The 15,941-nt window shown below is 45.0% G+C and overlaps 6 protein-coding genes across 6 annotated transcripts; 3 read left to right on the top strand and 3 right to left on the bottom strand.

Annotated features, from left to right (window-relative positions):
- Positions 1–1,533: 1,533 nt before the first annotated feature.
- On the bottom strand, positions 1,534–3,148 carry SAMD00019534_079640 (hypothetical protein; the record flags this gene model as incomplete). Its single annotated transcript, XM_012897004.1, has 4 exons — positions 1,534–1,758; positions 1,839–2,123; positions 2,202–2,295; positions 2,379–3,148. 4 exons carry the CDS (start codon positions 3,146–3,148, stop codon positions 1,534–1,536), a joined length of 1,374 nt encoding a protein of 457 aa, XP_012752458.1.
- A 933-nt stretch (positions 3,149–4,081) lies between these two features.
- On the top strand, positions 4,082–6,169 carry SAMD00019534_079630 (hypothetical protein; the record flags this gene model as incomplete). Its single annotated transcript, XM_012897003.1, has 6 exons — positions 4,082–4,415; positions 4,614–4,640; positions 4,722–4,763; positions 4,929–4,958; positions 5,106–5,144; positions 5,343–6,169. Coding segments are annotated over 6 exons (1,299 nt in total), but the record flags the coding sequence as incomplete, so codon positions are not given.
- A 119-nt stretch (positions 6,170–6,288) lies between these two features.
- Positions 6,289–8,846, bottom strand: SAMD00019534_079620 (hypothetical protein; the record flags this gene model as incomplete). The annotated part of the gene is made up of 2 exons (XM_012897002.1): positions 6,289–7,739; positions 7,820–8,846. The coding sequence occupies 2 exons, from the start codon at positions 8,844–8,846 to the stop codon at positions 6,289–6,291; spliced, it is 2,478 nt and encodes an 825-aa protein (XP_012752456.1).
- Positions 8,847–10,995: 2,149 nt separating this feature from the next.
- On the top strand, positions 10,996–12,687 carry SAMD00019534_079610 (hypothetical protein; the record flags this gene model as incomplete). Its single annotated transcript, XM_012897001.1, has 1 exon — positions 10,996–12,687. The coding sequence occupies one exon, from the start codon at positions 10,996–10,998 to the stop codon at positions 12,685–12,687; it is 1,692 nt and encodes a 563-aa protein (XP_012752455.1).
- Positions 12,688–13,010: 323 nt separating this feature from the next.
- Positions 13,011–13,892, top strand: SAMD00019534_079600 (hypothetical protein; the record flags this gene model as incomplete). Its single annotated transcript, XM_012897000.1, has 1 exon — positions 13,011–13,892. A coding segment is annotated over one exon (882 nt), but the record flags the coding sequence as incomplete, so codon positions are not given.
- A 1,473-nt stretch (positions 13,893–15,365) lies between these two features.
- On the bottom strand, positions 15,366–15,867 carry SAMD00019534_079590 (hypothetical protein; the record flags this gene model as incomplete). Its single annotated transcript, XM_012896999.1, has 2 exons — positions 15,366–15,671; positions 15,793–15,867. Coding segments are annotated over 2 exons (381 nt in total), but the record flags the coding sequence as incomplete, so codon positions are not given.
- Between the last annotated feature and the right edge of the window lie 74 nt (positions 15,868–15,941).

Genomic DNA, 15,941 nt, shown 5'->3' with positions numbered 1-15,941 from the left:
CAATTGAATAACTTTCCAAATAGTAGAGTCGATGGATTGATCAATCAATCAATCAAATCAGGCTCTATTCCAACATTGAGATGTGTGATCAAGCATCTGGAAGATATTGCCGAGCAATTGGATAGGATCAAGAAGGTTGTAATACCAAAGCACATCAAAGATTTGATCAACAAGTGTGATGTGGATATGTTACAATACCTATTTGACATTGGTGCAACTTTCAAGTTGACTGGACTTGGCAAGAAATATCTTTCAAACACATCAATCAAGTCAATAATTGATAAATATCAACAACAAATGAAAACTCCATCTTCAACGTCATCAAAGAATAACAAGAAGAGAAAGGATAGTGACCAAGAATCACAAGAGTTAGTGGAACCAGAAAAGGAGAATATTCAAAAAAAGACCAAAAAGACGAAATAAATAGAAAGGGAAACAAACAAAAACTAAAACTAACATCAATAGTAGAGAGACAAACATAAAAGCATCCTCAAGGAGAACAGAGAATGGTGATATCCTATTCCAACTTTGAAAGAATATATATATGGTCAATATAAATAAAAGAATGATCAACCTGTTTTAATTAATTGAAAGTGGGAGTTCAACGAATCAATAGATTGGAATTGTAATAAACAACATCTGGAAAATCGTTGAATCAAAAAATTACTGAATTGAGTCCTGGAAATATCTAAATCCTAAAAAGATTGAGATTAAGATATACAAGTTGGAAAATATAAATAAGGAAAAAGGAGAAAATACAGATAACTTGATTCGTTTTATAATATATGTAGATAAATATTTATTAGATAATAATACCAATGAACAAAATATTTGTATTATTTGTATTTGTAGTATTGTTCCAAGTATCCTTTGGATGTTTGAAGACTACAATATCTAGATATGGAGGACCTGGTAAGTCCGTATTGTCTGTAGATTCAGTTGACAATGGTCAGACGATTGTCTTTGACAATGATTCATTGATGGACTCAACTAGTTGCTCAGGATGGGTTATGTATTCCTGGGGCGGTTCACCAGACATTGGCCAACTCTGGACCAGACATAACTGTCAGAATGTTGGAGAGAATGAATTCTTTTTCAGACGTCCAGGATTCGACTCTGGTAAGTACTTACACTGATTATCAATCATCCAAGTTTTATCACTTGACTAATAAAAGTATGTTAACATGGACATATATATAGGTTGGCTTACATTCAACCAAGGTTGTCCAATCACAATCGATAATGGATACAAACATGCTATTTGTCATTCCGAGAACTATAGTTGTTAAGCTAATCAATCAACATTGTATAAAGACTATCTTGTCAATCAATCAACGGGATTATGAATACACTGGATAAAGAGGTTCATTCGAATGATAAGATTGATTGATGGGAGGCATCGATCCTAAGGATGATGGATGTTGGATAATGGAGAGTAAGAGTTGAATGAATGTACGACGTCGAGTTTGTTTGAGTTGGAGTTGGAGTTGGATGATGCCGTTGTCTGAGTTTGAGTGTGTATACAACAACCTATTATGCTGTTGCTGTTGCTAGTTGTAAGGTGCTGCTGAGTTTGTGCAGGATTTGAACTTGTTGATCGGCTGGCAGCATCATCAGGGCATTCCAAACCTGATCGATTTCAACGATACTGGTCTTGACAAACGTGAGGTAGTAAACATAAACAAACAGGCCCATGATGAATTGGCAGTCGGTTCTGTCTGTGATTCCACCATGTCCTGGGATGATTGAGTCAAAGTCCTAAAAAAGTGATTGATCGATTGATTGATTGATTGAGTGAGTGGATGAGCGAGTGAGGGTGTTTGAATGATTGGACATACCTTGATCTTGTAAGCTCTCTTGATTCCTGATGCAAAGAATCCACCGAATGGTGCAATGAGAGAACCAAACAATGCCAAGACGAATGCATGCAAGTGCATTGGGATGAATGTGACCGATGTAAGTTGGAGTCCAACATATTTCGCGAGGATGTATGATAGTTCCACTGGCAACACATATTCCTTTGGCACAAACACTGGATCAGTTGGACAATCCAATGTATCCATGAAGCCTGTGTCACCCTTTGGGCAAGTGACCCATTTGAATTGCATGAGGAAGGAGTTAAACTGTATGATTGATTCATTGATTGAGTGAGTGTTAGAAGTCATGCAATCAATGGTCCATGATCATTCATTCAAACATACCAAGTAGGCAAAGATGATTGTCCAGAATGTGGCGCCAATGAAGCCCTCCCATGTCTTGTTTGGTGAGATCTTCATCAAAGGTCTTTGAATGAACCTGAATGATTGATTGATTGAATTTGTGTTAGGATGGGGCTATGATGAGATGATGGACTCGCTAGAGAAGAGAGATATACTTACTTCCTTCCAAAAAAGAAACCATTCAAGTATGCAAAGATATCATTGCAGACGATGATTGAAACGGGTAGGATGAACCAGATAAGACCCATGTAGATGTTGGCGATGATAAAGTTGGACTGGACGACGACCATCATGAGGGTCATGAGAGTCCAGGTGAACTGCGAGAACTGGTAGCGATAGACGCCCTTCCTCAGCGTCACGATGAATGAGACAAAGCCAATGCAGTACAGCAGGAACGAGTGCCACATGTGGAAGTGAACAAAGTGGTTGAAGATGTCGGGCCAGCGCGTGGCCAGGCTGACCAGGATGGGCTTGGCGTAGAAGAAGAAGAAGGCCGACAGCAAGAAGTACCAGGCCAGCGTGCGGAAGCGCGGGATCTTCTTCTCCTTGGCTTCGATGTAGCGCAGCGACACCATCTCCTTGAAGACCAGCAGCTGCAGCGCAATGACAAAGAGCGAGACGATCGCGTGGTCGGTCGAGAGCACCACGGCAAAGAAGGAGATCATGCAGGCGCCCATCACCGAGCGCACTGCCAGCTTCTTGTATCTGGATTCGGGGGGGTCTGTTGGCTTGGCATTGTCAGCCGAGTTGTTGTTGGTAGTCGTTGCGCCCTGTTCATCGTCCGATGAAGATTCGTCCTTGCTCGAGTCGTAATCATCAGTCTGCTTTGCCTTCTTCAATGCTTTATTCGAAGGTGGTGATGTTGGTTGAGGTGAGCCTACACCAGTAGTAGTACTACCTCTATTTCTAATTGTTGTATTCGATTGCATCTCTTATATTTATATATGTATATATATATTAATATATTTGATTGAGTGATTGTTGTACTACTAACTAGCAAGCAAGTTATTAATTATCGCTCTCTTTATCTGTCTGTCTTATCTGTTTGTTTTATATTATACACTAACTGTATCCTTTCTATCTCTCTATCTCTTCTACACTTATAATATTGAATATGAATGAATGAATGAATAATGAATGACTCACTACTGGGTACAAATAAATGAAGAGAGAGAAAGACAAGTTCACCGCATAACCAACAAACACACACACACAAGCTGCAAACTATCTCTATCGAATTGATTTCGAAAAAGATGACCATCTATGGTTGCGAAGACAAACAGGCTTCCAATTTGGCTCACCACACACACACACTAAACATGATGATCTCGGGACTTGAATCCCTTTATTCTTTGAACTTTGTGTGTGTTCGGCTAACTCTACACATATTAAATGTCAATGACACTGACACTGACATCGATGTGGCAGTCACTGACTCGGTTATCAGCCACATATGCAAGCCTTACAACAAAGAAATCGACACATCAAAATTGTAAAGTCAGACTAATCTTGACATTTATGATAAATGTTGACAACGGAGTTTCTCATCAAGATAGATCTATCCAGTCACTATATATTGCTACAAACTTGTCAATATCTTCGTCTATCAAGGTCAATTATCTGATGGTCAACAAAGAATGAAACATCGACTTGGGAGTTTGAGACCAAAAAGACCCAAAAACATCATATTTCTTTTATTTTGCAAAAATCTAATCTTGATCGATTCATCATGATGGACTATGGGCAACTCAATCCATCCAATACAATCACATTCATTCATCTTCGTTTAACAATATTCATTCATTCATTCGTATCATATACACATATATATATTCAAAAGATCTTTGTTGTATTATTATTAATTATTTATAAATATATTTTGTAAAACAATGAGCCAGAACCCATCACAGCAGACAGGCTCAGGCTACCCCGCCTATGGCTCAGCACAGTATGGTCAGCAGCCACCAGGTCAATACCCACCACCACAAGGTTATGGTGCATATGGTCAACAACCCCAACAACCTGGTCAATATGGTCAATACCCACCACAACAACCTGCTGCTCACGGTCAATACGGTCAGCCACAACCTGGCCAATACGGCCAGCCACAGCCTGCTGCACCCGGCCAATACGGACAACCAGCACCCGGTCAATACGGACAACCACAGCCTGGCCAATACGGACAGCCAGCTCCTGGTCAGTATGGACAACCACAGGCTGGTCAATATGGCCAACCACCAGCTGCTCCCGGTCAATATGGTCAACCACAGCCTGGACAATACGGACAACCACAACCCGGCCAATATGGCCAACCACCAGCGGGTGCGCCAGGTCAATATGGCCAGCCACCAGCTGCTCCAGGCCAATATGGCCAGCCTCCAGCTGCTGCTCCAGGCCAATATGGCCAGCCTCCAGCTGCAGGACAATACCCACCACCTGCTGGTGCAGCACCAGGTCAACCACCAGCATCAAGTCAATATGGCCAGCCTCCAGCTGCCGCTCCAGGTCAATATGGCCAACCAGCTGCTGCTCCCGGTCAATATGGTCAGCCTCCAGCTGGAGGACAATACCCTCCAGCAGGCACAGCACCAGGTCAACCACCAGCATCAAGCCAATACGGAAAGCCACCAGCAACTACAGCCCCTGGTCAATATGGACAGCCACTAGCAGCTGGCGCACCAGGCCAATATGGCCAACCACCTGTTGCAGGTCAATACCCTCCATCGACAACCACTCCAGGTCAGCCAGGACAATACCCACCACCCGCTGGACAACAACCATACGGTGCTGCTCCAGGCCAGCCAGGTCAATACCCACCACCTACTGGCGCACCTCCAGGTCAATATCCACCACCAGCCGGACAACCATACGGTGCTGCTCCAAGTCAGCCAGGCCAGTACCCACCACCAACTGGCGCACCTCCAGGTCAATACCCACCACAAGCCGGACAACCACCATATGGTGCTGCTCCAGGCCAGCCAGGTCAATACCCACCACCCGCAGGCCAACCATACGGTGCACCAGGTCAGCCAGGCCAATATCCACCCGCCGGTCAGCCCTACGGAGCTGCCCCAATGCCAGGCCAGCCAGGCCAGTACCCACCACCAACTGGCGCACCTCCAGGTCAATACCCACCTCCAACTGGCGCACCTCCAGGACAATACCCTCCATATGGTCAGCCTCCCGCAGCAGTCCCAGGCCAGTACCCTCCCGCCGGTGCACCCCCAATGGCCGGTCAATACGGCGCACCACCAGCAGCAGTCCCAGGAATGCCTGTGCCAATGACTTGCTCGCCTGTCATGGCCGGCGCGCCAATGATGGCAGGAGGTGCCGCTGGCATGTCCGGCGTCAAGTTCTTTGATCACGTCAGGAACAAGTTGCACAGAGACTACACATTGATCATTGACAAGAGTGGCAGTATGGCTGGTTCCCTCTGGACTCAGGCCGCCGTCGCCGTGTCCAAGATTGCCCCATTCGCCTGCCAGGCCGACGCCGATGGAATCACTGTGTACTTCTTCTCGTCGCCCTCGCCTCGCCACCCCAAGTACGAGAATGTTCGCGACGCCAACACTGTCAATGGACTTTTCCAGCGCGAGCGTGCCAGTGGCACAACCGATCTCTATGGTGTGTTGAACCAGGCCATCGAGGACCACTTCATCAAGGGCAACAGACCAGAGACCATCCTTGTGATCACTGATGGCACACCAAATGACGCCACAGCCGTACAGAGACTGTTGATAAACACTGCCAACAGGATAACACGCGACGAGGATCTTTCGATATCATTCGTCCAGATTGGACGTGATCGCAGCGCAACCACATTCCTCAAGACATTGGATGACTACCTCACCTCACAGGGTGCTCGCTTCGACATTGTCGACACCCTGACCATGGATGAGATGCACAACATGTCCTTCGATCAGATCATTGCCAAGTCAATCGCCGATTAATTAAAAACCTACATACCCTTTACACTTTATAAGGGACAACCATTCATTCATTCTTACCCTCGCTCTCGACCTCGCCCTAACGTACATTGTGACAGACATCTAACGTTTATTGAACGACATTACTTTTGTTGGTACTTGGCCCTCAGCTGCTTGGCAACCTCGACCATGTTGGCAAGTGCAGCCTTGGTCTCATTCCATCCACGTGTCTTGAGTCCACAGTCTGGGTTGACCCAGATCAACTCCAATGGGATGTACTTGAGCATCTGTTGAACACGCTCAGACATCTCGTCAACTGTTGGTATTCTTGGGCTGTGGATATCGTACAGGCCTGGTCCAATCTCGTTGGCATAGCCATACTGCTCAAAGGCACGTAGCAGCTTCAGGTCGGACTTGGAGTTCTCGATGGTAAGCACGTCGGCATCCATGCGCTGGATCGATGTGAACATGTCGTTGAAGTCACTGTAGCACATGTGTGAGTGGATCTGAGTGTCGTCACGCACGCCACACGAAGCAAGCAAGAACGAGTCGATGGCCCATCTGAAGTAGTCGTCCCAGTCAGCAATGCGCAGGGGCAGGCCTTCACGAACGGCAGCCTCGTCAATCTGGATGCAGGCAATGCCTGCGCGCTCCAAGTCTAGCACCTCATCACGGATGGCCAGACCAATCTGGAAGCAGGTCTGTGAGCGGGGCTGGTCATCACGAACGAACGACCATTGCAGGATGGTGACGGGACCGGTGAGCATGCCCTTCATTGGCAGCTTGGTGAGCGACTGTGCGTAGGTGGAGTAGGCAACGGTCATGGGGTGTGGACGCGAGACATCACCAAAGATGATGGGTGGCTTGACGCAACGACTGCCGTACGACTGGACCCAGCCGAACGAGGTGAACACGTAGCCGTCGAGGTGCTCACCAAAGTACTCGACCATGTCTGTGCGCTCGAACTCTCCGTGCACAAGGATGTCCAAGCCACACTGCTCCTGGAACTGGATGCACTTCTTGGTCTCCTCGTTGATGAACTCGTCGTAGGCACTCTGGGTCATCTTGCCAGACTTGAGTTGGTTGCGTGCCAGACGAACCTCACGAGTCTGTGGGAACGAGCCGATGGTCGTTGTTGGGAACAGGTCGGGCAGGGTGGTCAGACGGGCGCGCTGGGCGATGCGGCGCTGTGGGTACTTGGTCGAACGAGTGAACATATCTGGGGTGAGGTTGGCAACACGTTGCTTGACGGCATCGTTGTGGATCAGTGGCGAGACTGAACGGCGTTGGATCGAGGCTTGGTTGGCCTCGTATTTAGCGAGGAGGTTGGCGTCCTTGGCCAGGTCAAACTCCGCGTTGGTGGCAGCGGTGAGGAACACGATCTCGTCCAACTTCTCGACGGCAAAGGCCAGCCAGTCAAGCACCTCAGTGCGGACCTTTCCGGCCTCACGTTTCAACGAGTGTGGTGAGTGGAGCAACGAGCATGATGGTCCAATGAGGACACGGTCATTTCCAAGCACAGCAACGACCTCCTTAATAATGGCCACCTTGGCCTTGTAGTCGGACTTCCAGATGTTTCTTCCATCGATCACACCTTTTAGTTGATTGATTGAATGAATGATCGAGTTAGATATTGAGTGATGGGCGTGATTGAATGAGTGATGAGATACATACCAATGGAGAGCGACCATGTGGCAGGGAGGTCCTTGGCAATGCTGAGGACTTGGTCGTGGGTACCACGAACGCAGTCGATGTGGAGGGAGTTGATGGGCAGGGTCTTGAGGAGGGCAAAGTTCTCACGGAGTTCACCAAAGTAGGTGGTCAACTGCAACTTGATAGATGGGCATGCTTGGCGGATACGGTTGTACGAGGTCTCAAGAGCCTTGAGCAGCTGTTCACGGTGCACCTCACTGTCCTTGATCAAGTCCAGACAGAGGATGGGCTCATCGAATTGGATGTGTTGGACACCGGCCGCGGCCAACTGCTGGGCGAGCTGCTCGTAGAGTGGCAGCAACTTGTCCAAATGGACAATGCTGTCGAAGCGTGTCTTGTATGGTGTGGCATGGTCTCCGGACTTGCCAAGCAACAGGAATGTCAGTGGACCGAGCAGGACGGGTCTGGTCTCGATGCCCAACTGCTTGGCCTCAAGGTACTCGCGTAGTGGCTTGGGGTGTGGGGCGAGGGCAAACTGCTGGTCATGGGCAAACTCTGGCACGATGTTGTGATAGTTGGTGTCGAACCATTTCTTCATCTCCATCGAGCTCACGTCGATCTTGGTGTTACAATCAACGTGGGCAGAACCGAATGCGGTACCGGCGGTTGAGGACGAGGCTTCAGCGGCAGCCTTGGCAGTCTGGTAGCCGCGGCCCATGGCAAAGTAGGTCTTTAGGCCGTGGATGGCTGGGTCGTCTTTGGCGGTGAGGGCTGGCTCCGAGTCAACGACCACTTTGTAGCGAGGTGGGATGGCACCAAACAACAAGAGATGGTCGAGGATCTGGTCGTAGAAGGAGAAGTCGTTGCTGGGGATCAGGGTGATGCCGGCATCACGCTGGAGCTTCCAATGGATGGCGCGCAGCTCCTTGGACTGTGCCAGCAACTCGTGGACATCAAGCTTGCCCTCCCAATAAGTCTCCACTAATTTCTTCAACTCACGGTTCTCTCCCATGCGTGGGAAGCCTAGATTGGTAGCGGTGGCTGGCATTATTTATATTCTAATTATTATTATTATTTGTTTGAGGTAAGTAGAGGTAGGTTGGTTAAAGAATGATCCAGAATGCAAGCCAAATGATGTCCAATTTATAGCCATCGTCCCTCACTCTACCTTCCACATTCCTACCTAAATGCTCTTCCTCGTGCACGCAAGTCAGAGCTTGCAAAGACTGGCCTGTCCAGCCTAGCGACACACATCTAACCCATTAAGTACCACCTAACCTAACTTGTTGACAACAATATCCAATGACTATATAAACACAACATGCGATCGAGTTGTGGCCAGGTCAGGGGCAACGGAGCCAAGCCAAACTAACGGTCACACACTCTCTTGAACTTGAACTGAACTGAAATGAACAGAACTCGAGCTCCAAGCTCAAGAATGAGTGAGTGATAGAGTGAATTAGTTAATAAGACATTGATTGGATCGGGTAGACAACGGGCCGCCAAAGCCAGGGAGGGCACCCTATGCGCCACACTTGAGTGATTGATTGATTGATAGATTGAATGACTGCCGCTGTCTCTGGTTGATTGATTGAATGAAAGAATGATGACCCGTGATGTTCCAAATTTGGAAGCCTCGCGGATAGCAGTACCACCCTGTTTCATTCACTGATCGTGGCATGGACGATGGAATGGTCGCAGAACTAAAGAGTTAGAGAGAGAGCAAGTTGACCAATGCATGCAGCCATGAGGGTGAGATGAATGATGATGCCAATGTACATTATGTTGGAGGCTGGCTAAGCTAAAGTGATAAGATAAGAGATGAATGACGCCGGCGGGGTAGATAGGCAGGTAGGCTAATGTAATGGCAGTGGAGGATGGGTAGGAAGGGTGAGTCACAAGTGGTTCCCAGATTGAGTGGCCCAACGCGATGTATCTCCTCGCTTCAAAGATAAAGTAAAGTTAAAACAGATATTTATGTTTATGTTTATGTTTGGGAACGTGTACAAACCTTGTGTTTATTGTTGTTTGTGTATGTTGTTGTGCACTCGCACCCGTGAACGACTTGACAGAGTGATGTGCATTTGAAATCATTTGTAGTTGTTTCTCTAATAGAGATAATAACAATAAACAAATACATATATTCTCTTTACATACATTCATTACTCTCCTAAATCCATCTTGTTAGTTAGTTAGTCTAGTTAGTTAGTACAATGGTTCGTTAGTCTGGTTAGTCTGTTAGTTAGTTAGTTAGTCTGTTAGTTGGTAGCAGCTCAAGTGTTTGTTGATGTCTCTTACTCACCATGTTGAATATCAAATGCTTGCCACCATGATACTGTTGCAGACATAGGTATTATCGATCACAATTAACAACAACAACAACAACATTTCAAAATGATCCCTCTTGAATCAATGCGACACAACAAAGATTGGCTTGTCTTGCGAGGTTAAACCTTACTCAATGTCAGACAGAGGGAATGAATGAGAAGAAATTAGACGATGCGAATTGTCGAATGATCGAATGATCGAATGAACGAATGAATGAATGACGAATGAACGAACGAATGAATGAATGAATGACGAATTAACGAATGAATGAATGAATCAATGTATGTAGAATGAACGAATGAAGGAATGAATGAAGTTAACGAGCGAATTGTAATAGTAGATGTTTGATGAGTCCCTTTAGTCTACTCATTCAATATCAAGCTTGCGACAAGACTAATCACAAATTAGAGAAAGACAGACAGAGTTGACAGACAAACAGACAGATTTGACAGACAGGGCAGACAGACAGCGAGAATGATTTTTGTACTTGCAAGGTTGAGGCGAAAACTACCAGATGACCTGTAATGATCACTAGTAACATCGTTCGAGCTGCGTTTATCAACAGTCGAGGTGCGCCTTTCACACAAGTCCCAGTGTGTGCATCTCCAATGTTGACAAACGCAGTATTCACCTCTCATTCTCACAGAGAATCGAACGATCTTGTTGGTTGGTTGGTTGAACAAAGTTGGCATCACATGATCGGTTCAAAGCTCAACTTCAAAGATTTTATTATTGTGCAGAAGGAACATGGAATTTGATTGATTGATGGATCACACACATTCTTGATGGTGTGATCACAATAACTACAATCGATCACTTTCAACACAACATAACATATCGATCAGATCAATCAAAGAGATATATATTTTATGGATGACCTACCAACGATCGTACTAAAAGTGATCATTGGTCACGTTGACAGTGTATTGGATGCAGCTTGTTTGTGTTTGACAAACAAGAGACTATTCTCGATATTGTCCTCGCTACAGATACCAACACTGGCACTCAGCAAGACACATCTTGAAATCAACAATGTTATTGATTATGAACATAATCCGGCATGCTTCGAATCACAACAACAACAACAACTGACATTTGGTCAATCATGGAATCAACAACTCCAGCCTGGATGCCTGCCCCTGATGATAACCTCCATATCCTTTGGCGACCATTACAATCAACCTCTTCCATCGATGGCCATCAATATACTACCGCGATCACTACTCACTCTCACGTTTGGCGAAGACTTTAATCAGCCCATCGAGAAGGATATTCTGCCCCAGTCACTCACCAGTCTCTCATTTGGCAATAGGTATGACAGAGCTATTGCGAAAGATGTGCTACCTCAATCACTGCTCACTCTGGACATGGGCAATGAGTTTGACCAGCCTCTTGCCCTCCCCCCAGCCCTCACATGGCTGGACCTGGGTGGGTTCTTTAATGAACCCTACGACAGTCTCAAGCTATCGACTTTGAGCGCACTGGGCACACTCATTCTGCCAGATCACACATCTCAGAACCTCTACATTGGAATGTTTCCAAACAGTCTAACATCGTTAATTCTTGGATTTTACTTTGATAGCCCGCTCAAGTCTGGTGTGCTGCCCCAATCGCTCACGGAACTAGTGATACTTGGGGAGTACACGAGCCATTTGATCAAGGCAGGCACACTCCCATCATCATTGCGCACACTCAAGTCGTCGATATATCGTCCATCATCACTCCAGCTTGAGGCAGGCAGTCTCCCAGCCTCACTCACTTCACTAAGTTCCGTCAATAGAAGTGGATTGCCACTACTTCCCTCTGGCCTCAAGACACTGGTCCTTTGCGAAGGCGATGGTGATGAGGATGACAATGGCATGGTCATCAAGCCAGGCATGCTGCCGCCCTCGTTGACCGAGTTGGACATCGTAGAGAATACACAGGCTTGCGATATTGAGGTGGGCGCGTTGCCTCGCACACTCAAGAGTCTGAGGATGAGGCTTGGATTTCGAAGTCCACTCATACCTGGTGTGATCCCAGACTCACTCACAGAGCTTACACTTGGCACGAGACATGATGGTGACGTCGTACCCGGTGTGCTACCTCAATCATTGACTTCACTACACATTAGACAACCGCTAAATGATTATAAGATCGATCAATATCCTAGTGCACTCAAACATTTAACATTGAGTAATCATCAATTGGACATGGAAAGCATGCCTGCCACCCTGGCCACACTCACCATCGACTCGGTTTACAACATATCATGGATCAAAGTGAAGCCAAATGACAGCAAACTCAATCATCTGGAATTGGTGTTGGTGATGGGATATAAGCATTTATCGACCATTCGTGCACTCAAGGACATTAGATTATTGATCAAGACTGTTCCCAATGTGAATACATTTCATCTCAAGAAATTGATGGTTGGCAGATCCAACCATGATGTTTACATTCGCAAGTTGAATGACATCACCTCAATATGTACAATTACCAAACCATCACATTATGTACAACAATCAAACATCATCACCTATATCAATATCATTACCATGGACAATCATCCAATTAATTAAAAATTAATATTTACATTTATGGTTTATGGAGGTTTGATTCATCCAAATTGTCACGCGCCAAAATTTGAAAATTTGAATTTGAAACCTTTTACAACAGTTAAACAACGCTTGGAATGATTTGGTCGCATGAGTGAGAGTGAGTACAGCCCATGTGCCAAAGTAAAAGATTGTATTGAGTTAATATATTATACTTTCACAAACAAACAAACAGAGAAAGAGTTAACCAAGTTGAAGGTTGAATGAGTGAGTGATTGAGCGAGCGACTTAGAATCAGATACAGTTACAGATACATACATACATACATATAATAGTTAGATAGATAGATAGATAGATATAGAATATATAGGATGGGATCACTAGCAGTCGTTCAACAGTTGCATACACTCTCATTGGATCCAGATCACAGAGAGTTCATCGTTAAGGACCAAGGCTGTTTGCCAGCTTTGGTCATGTTTTTGTCATCGACAGAGGAGGCCGTCGTATCGACCACACTCGACACACTCGGTCTGTTGGCCCAGAACGATAACAACCGTCCACTGATGCTTAAGGAGCCTGGTCTCATGTCTGGCCTCAAGAAGTTGGCCACCACCTCCACCGACGACAACGACACCACCACAAACAACAACACCATCAGAACACAATCTAGCGCTATTGTCGCCCAGCTGGAACCTCAGACACCACCTACCTCCTCCACTACGTTCCACGCCGCGCCCGCCCCCGTCAAGCTCCAGACATCGTTCTCCATGCTGGTCGGCGACAAGTTTGCCGGCGGCTCCCAGCACCGCGTACCCAACGGCGCCGCCTCCAACGCCAAGACTCTGATCTTCTTCATCAAGGGCATGAACACCGAGGCCCTGAAGAAGCAGGTTGAGGAGTGTCTGCTCAAGACCAAGGGCATCATCTCGTTCATGATCGACCTGCACACCTACCAGGCCACCATCCGCTGCACTATCGGCTCCGACGAGATCAAGGCAGCCATCAGATACACACTCGGTCTGCAGGCATCGCTCATGATCGATGGTCAAGAGGAGGTGGACAACTCGCCCGACTACCTGCCCGAGATCAACGGTGGCAACACAAACTCCTCCAAGAAGTCCAACTGGAGCTGGAACTCCATCGTCTCTTTCGGCACATCCACCGACAATGCCAAGCCTGCCAACCAGAACTGGGGCTGGGGTTCAATCTCAAAGGCACTCTTTGGTTAAGATGTGTTCGCGCGCGTGCGGGAGTCAACAATCAATCAACATTATTCAATCAATCACATCAATCACATCAATCACAACAACATCATAACAACATCAATCTGTATTTAACAACAACAACAACATGATAGTACTAGCGTGGACGAGAAGAAGCCTGGCTTCTTCTTTCGTTGTATAGAATAAGATCTATTCAACTCTGAATGACCAACCATCCATCCATCCGCCTCTGGCAACATAATAAAATATCCAATACAAGTCCAAGTCATGGTACTTACTCAACATCATTTCACTCAACCATTGCCCTCACCCTCGCCCTCGGACACAAGTGGTAATATCAAGGTTAGAACATATATTTAATGAAGTATATCATGGTTCCAATGTTGATTGATTGGATGGACAATGATGAAGAATCAAAGTTGAATGATTGATCAATGTTTCAATCTTAGATGTCAGTATCTCTTGAGTTTGAATAGTTGGCTTGGACAAATAATGTTGACGAATGGTCTCTTCAATCTTCTCATGCTCAACCAATGAAGAAGAGGTAGTAGGTGGATTGAACATTGTATTGATTGATATTATCTCAGACTTGAATGAATCAGTGTCTTTTCGAATCATTGACCTTGCCATTGAATGAAGATGTTTGAGTAGTCTTGACTTGGCACATTGTAGATTGATAAGTTAATGTATATCTATTTGAGATTACTTGACTTGGATGACTTTGTAGTATATCATGTAGATTGTTTAGTGCAACTAACAATTGTTCATCATCCTCTTGGAGATATTTAACGAATTTATGGATTGATTCAAGTATTGTCTTGAACTTGGTAATATTGAAAACTTGGAGCTATATTTATTTGAAACAAGACATCGTTTACCATCTTCATATTACTAATACTTTTATACTTCAATATTGGTTGATACTCTATTAATTGCTTGGTAGTGGAATCATTCTTACCATTCATCAAGTCATAATAATAATTAAAGAATTGTATTCTCCAATCACTTTGTCCAAGTTCATTTCTAAAGGAGTTCAATGCTGAAGTGGCATCCATTTCATTGAGCAATGAGTCGAGACTTGGTATTGTGGATGAAGACATGGTCTTGGTCATTGATTATCTATCTTTATACTTATATATACATAAGTTGGAATGGTAAATGAAAGAATGAAAGAATTAAATATTAATTCATGATCAGACATCTGGAATAATTATATTATTTAAATGTCCAATCTGATATCTTGATCATCAAAGAAAGAATGAATGTATGCATGATTGGTTGAGTGTCCAAGACCATCTAATATAAATATATATACAGATATCACTATTTAATATAAAGGTATGTTACTCCTGTTGTTTGAGTCGCCATAGTTCTTTACCAGGTGATGGATGAGACTGTGAGGGATCAAAGGGATGATGGTCAGACACTGATGATCATGTGAGCGAAGGAGGATGGATGTTCATAATCACCTGGTACTTACCAATATAAATATATAAAGAATGATACAATATAGAATGCAGTCTTTAGAGTATATCGCTTCTTGTAGACTGGCAACACACGGAATATCTCTGTTGCAAAGACTCGATGTTGATCATTGGTGTACCACATTATATGCATAACGACCAATGGCAGATTCCAAAGTATAAGATATATATTAAAGTGTATCAATAGTATCACTGACAACACTGAGTGAATGATATTCTCCAACTTGAATATAGGGTTCAATCTCCTCGCCAAGTCCACTGGGTTTACCAAGTCTGACTCCAAGTCTGTCAATGCAACGATCTACAACATTCATGTTTGTTAATATGTAGTCAGTGATCGATCAATCAATCAGTCAATCAATCAACATGTCATGTCGTTGGTTGAATGAGTGAGTGAGCGAGTAAGCAGAGTGATGACTTACACTAAAGACTCCAAAGAATACTAATATTGAGGTGATTACTAACACTACTAACCATAGTAATAAGGTGAAATCCATCTTTGTAACGCTAATATATATATGTATATGTTATGTATATGTACAAGTGTAAATAAATAAATGAAGAATGACTA

This window comes from Acytostelium subglobosum, assembly GCF_000787575.1.
Source record: "Acytostelium subglobosum LB1 DNA, scaffold: scaffold16, whole genome shotgun sequence".
Classification (NCBI taxonomy): domain Eukaryota; phylum Evosea; class Eumycetozoa; order Acytosteliales; family Acytosteliaceae; genus Acytostelium; species Acytostelium subglobosum.
Note: the sequence above shows the minus strand (reverse complement) of the source record. Positions and strands in the feature narration are given on the sequence as shown.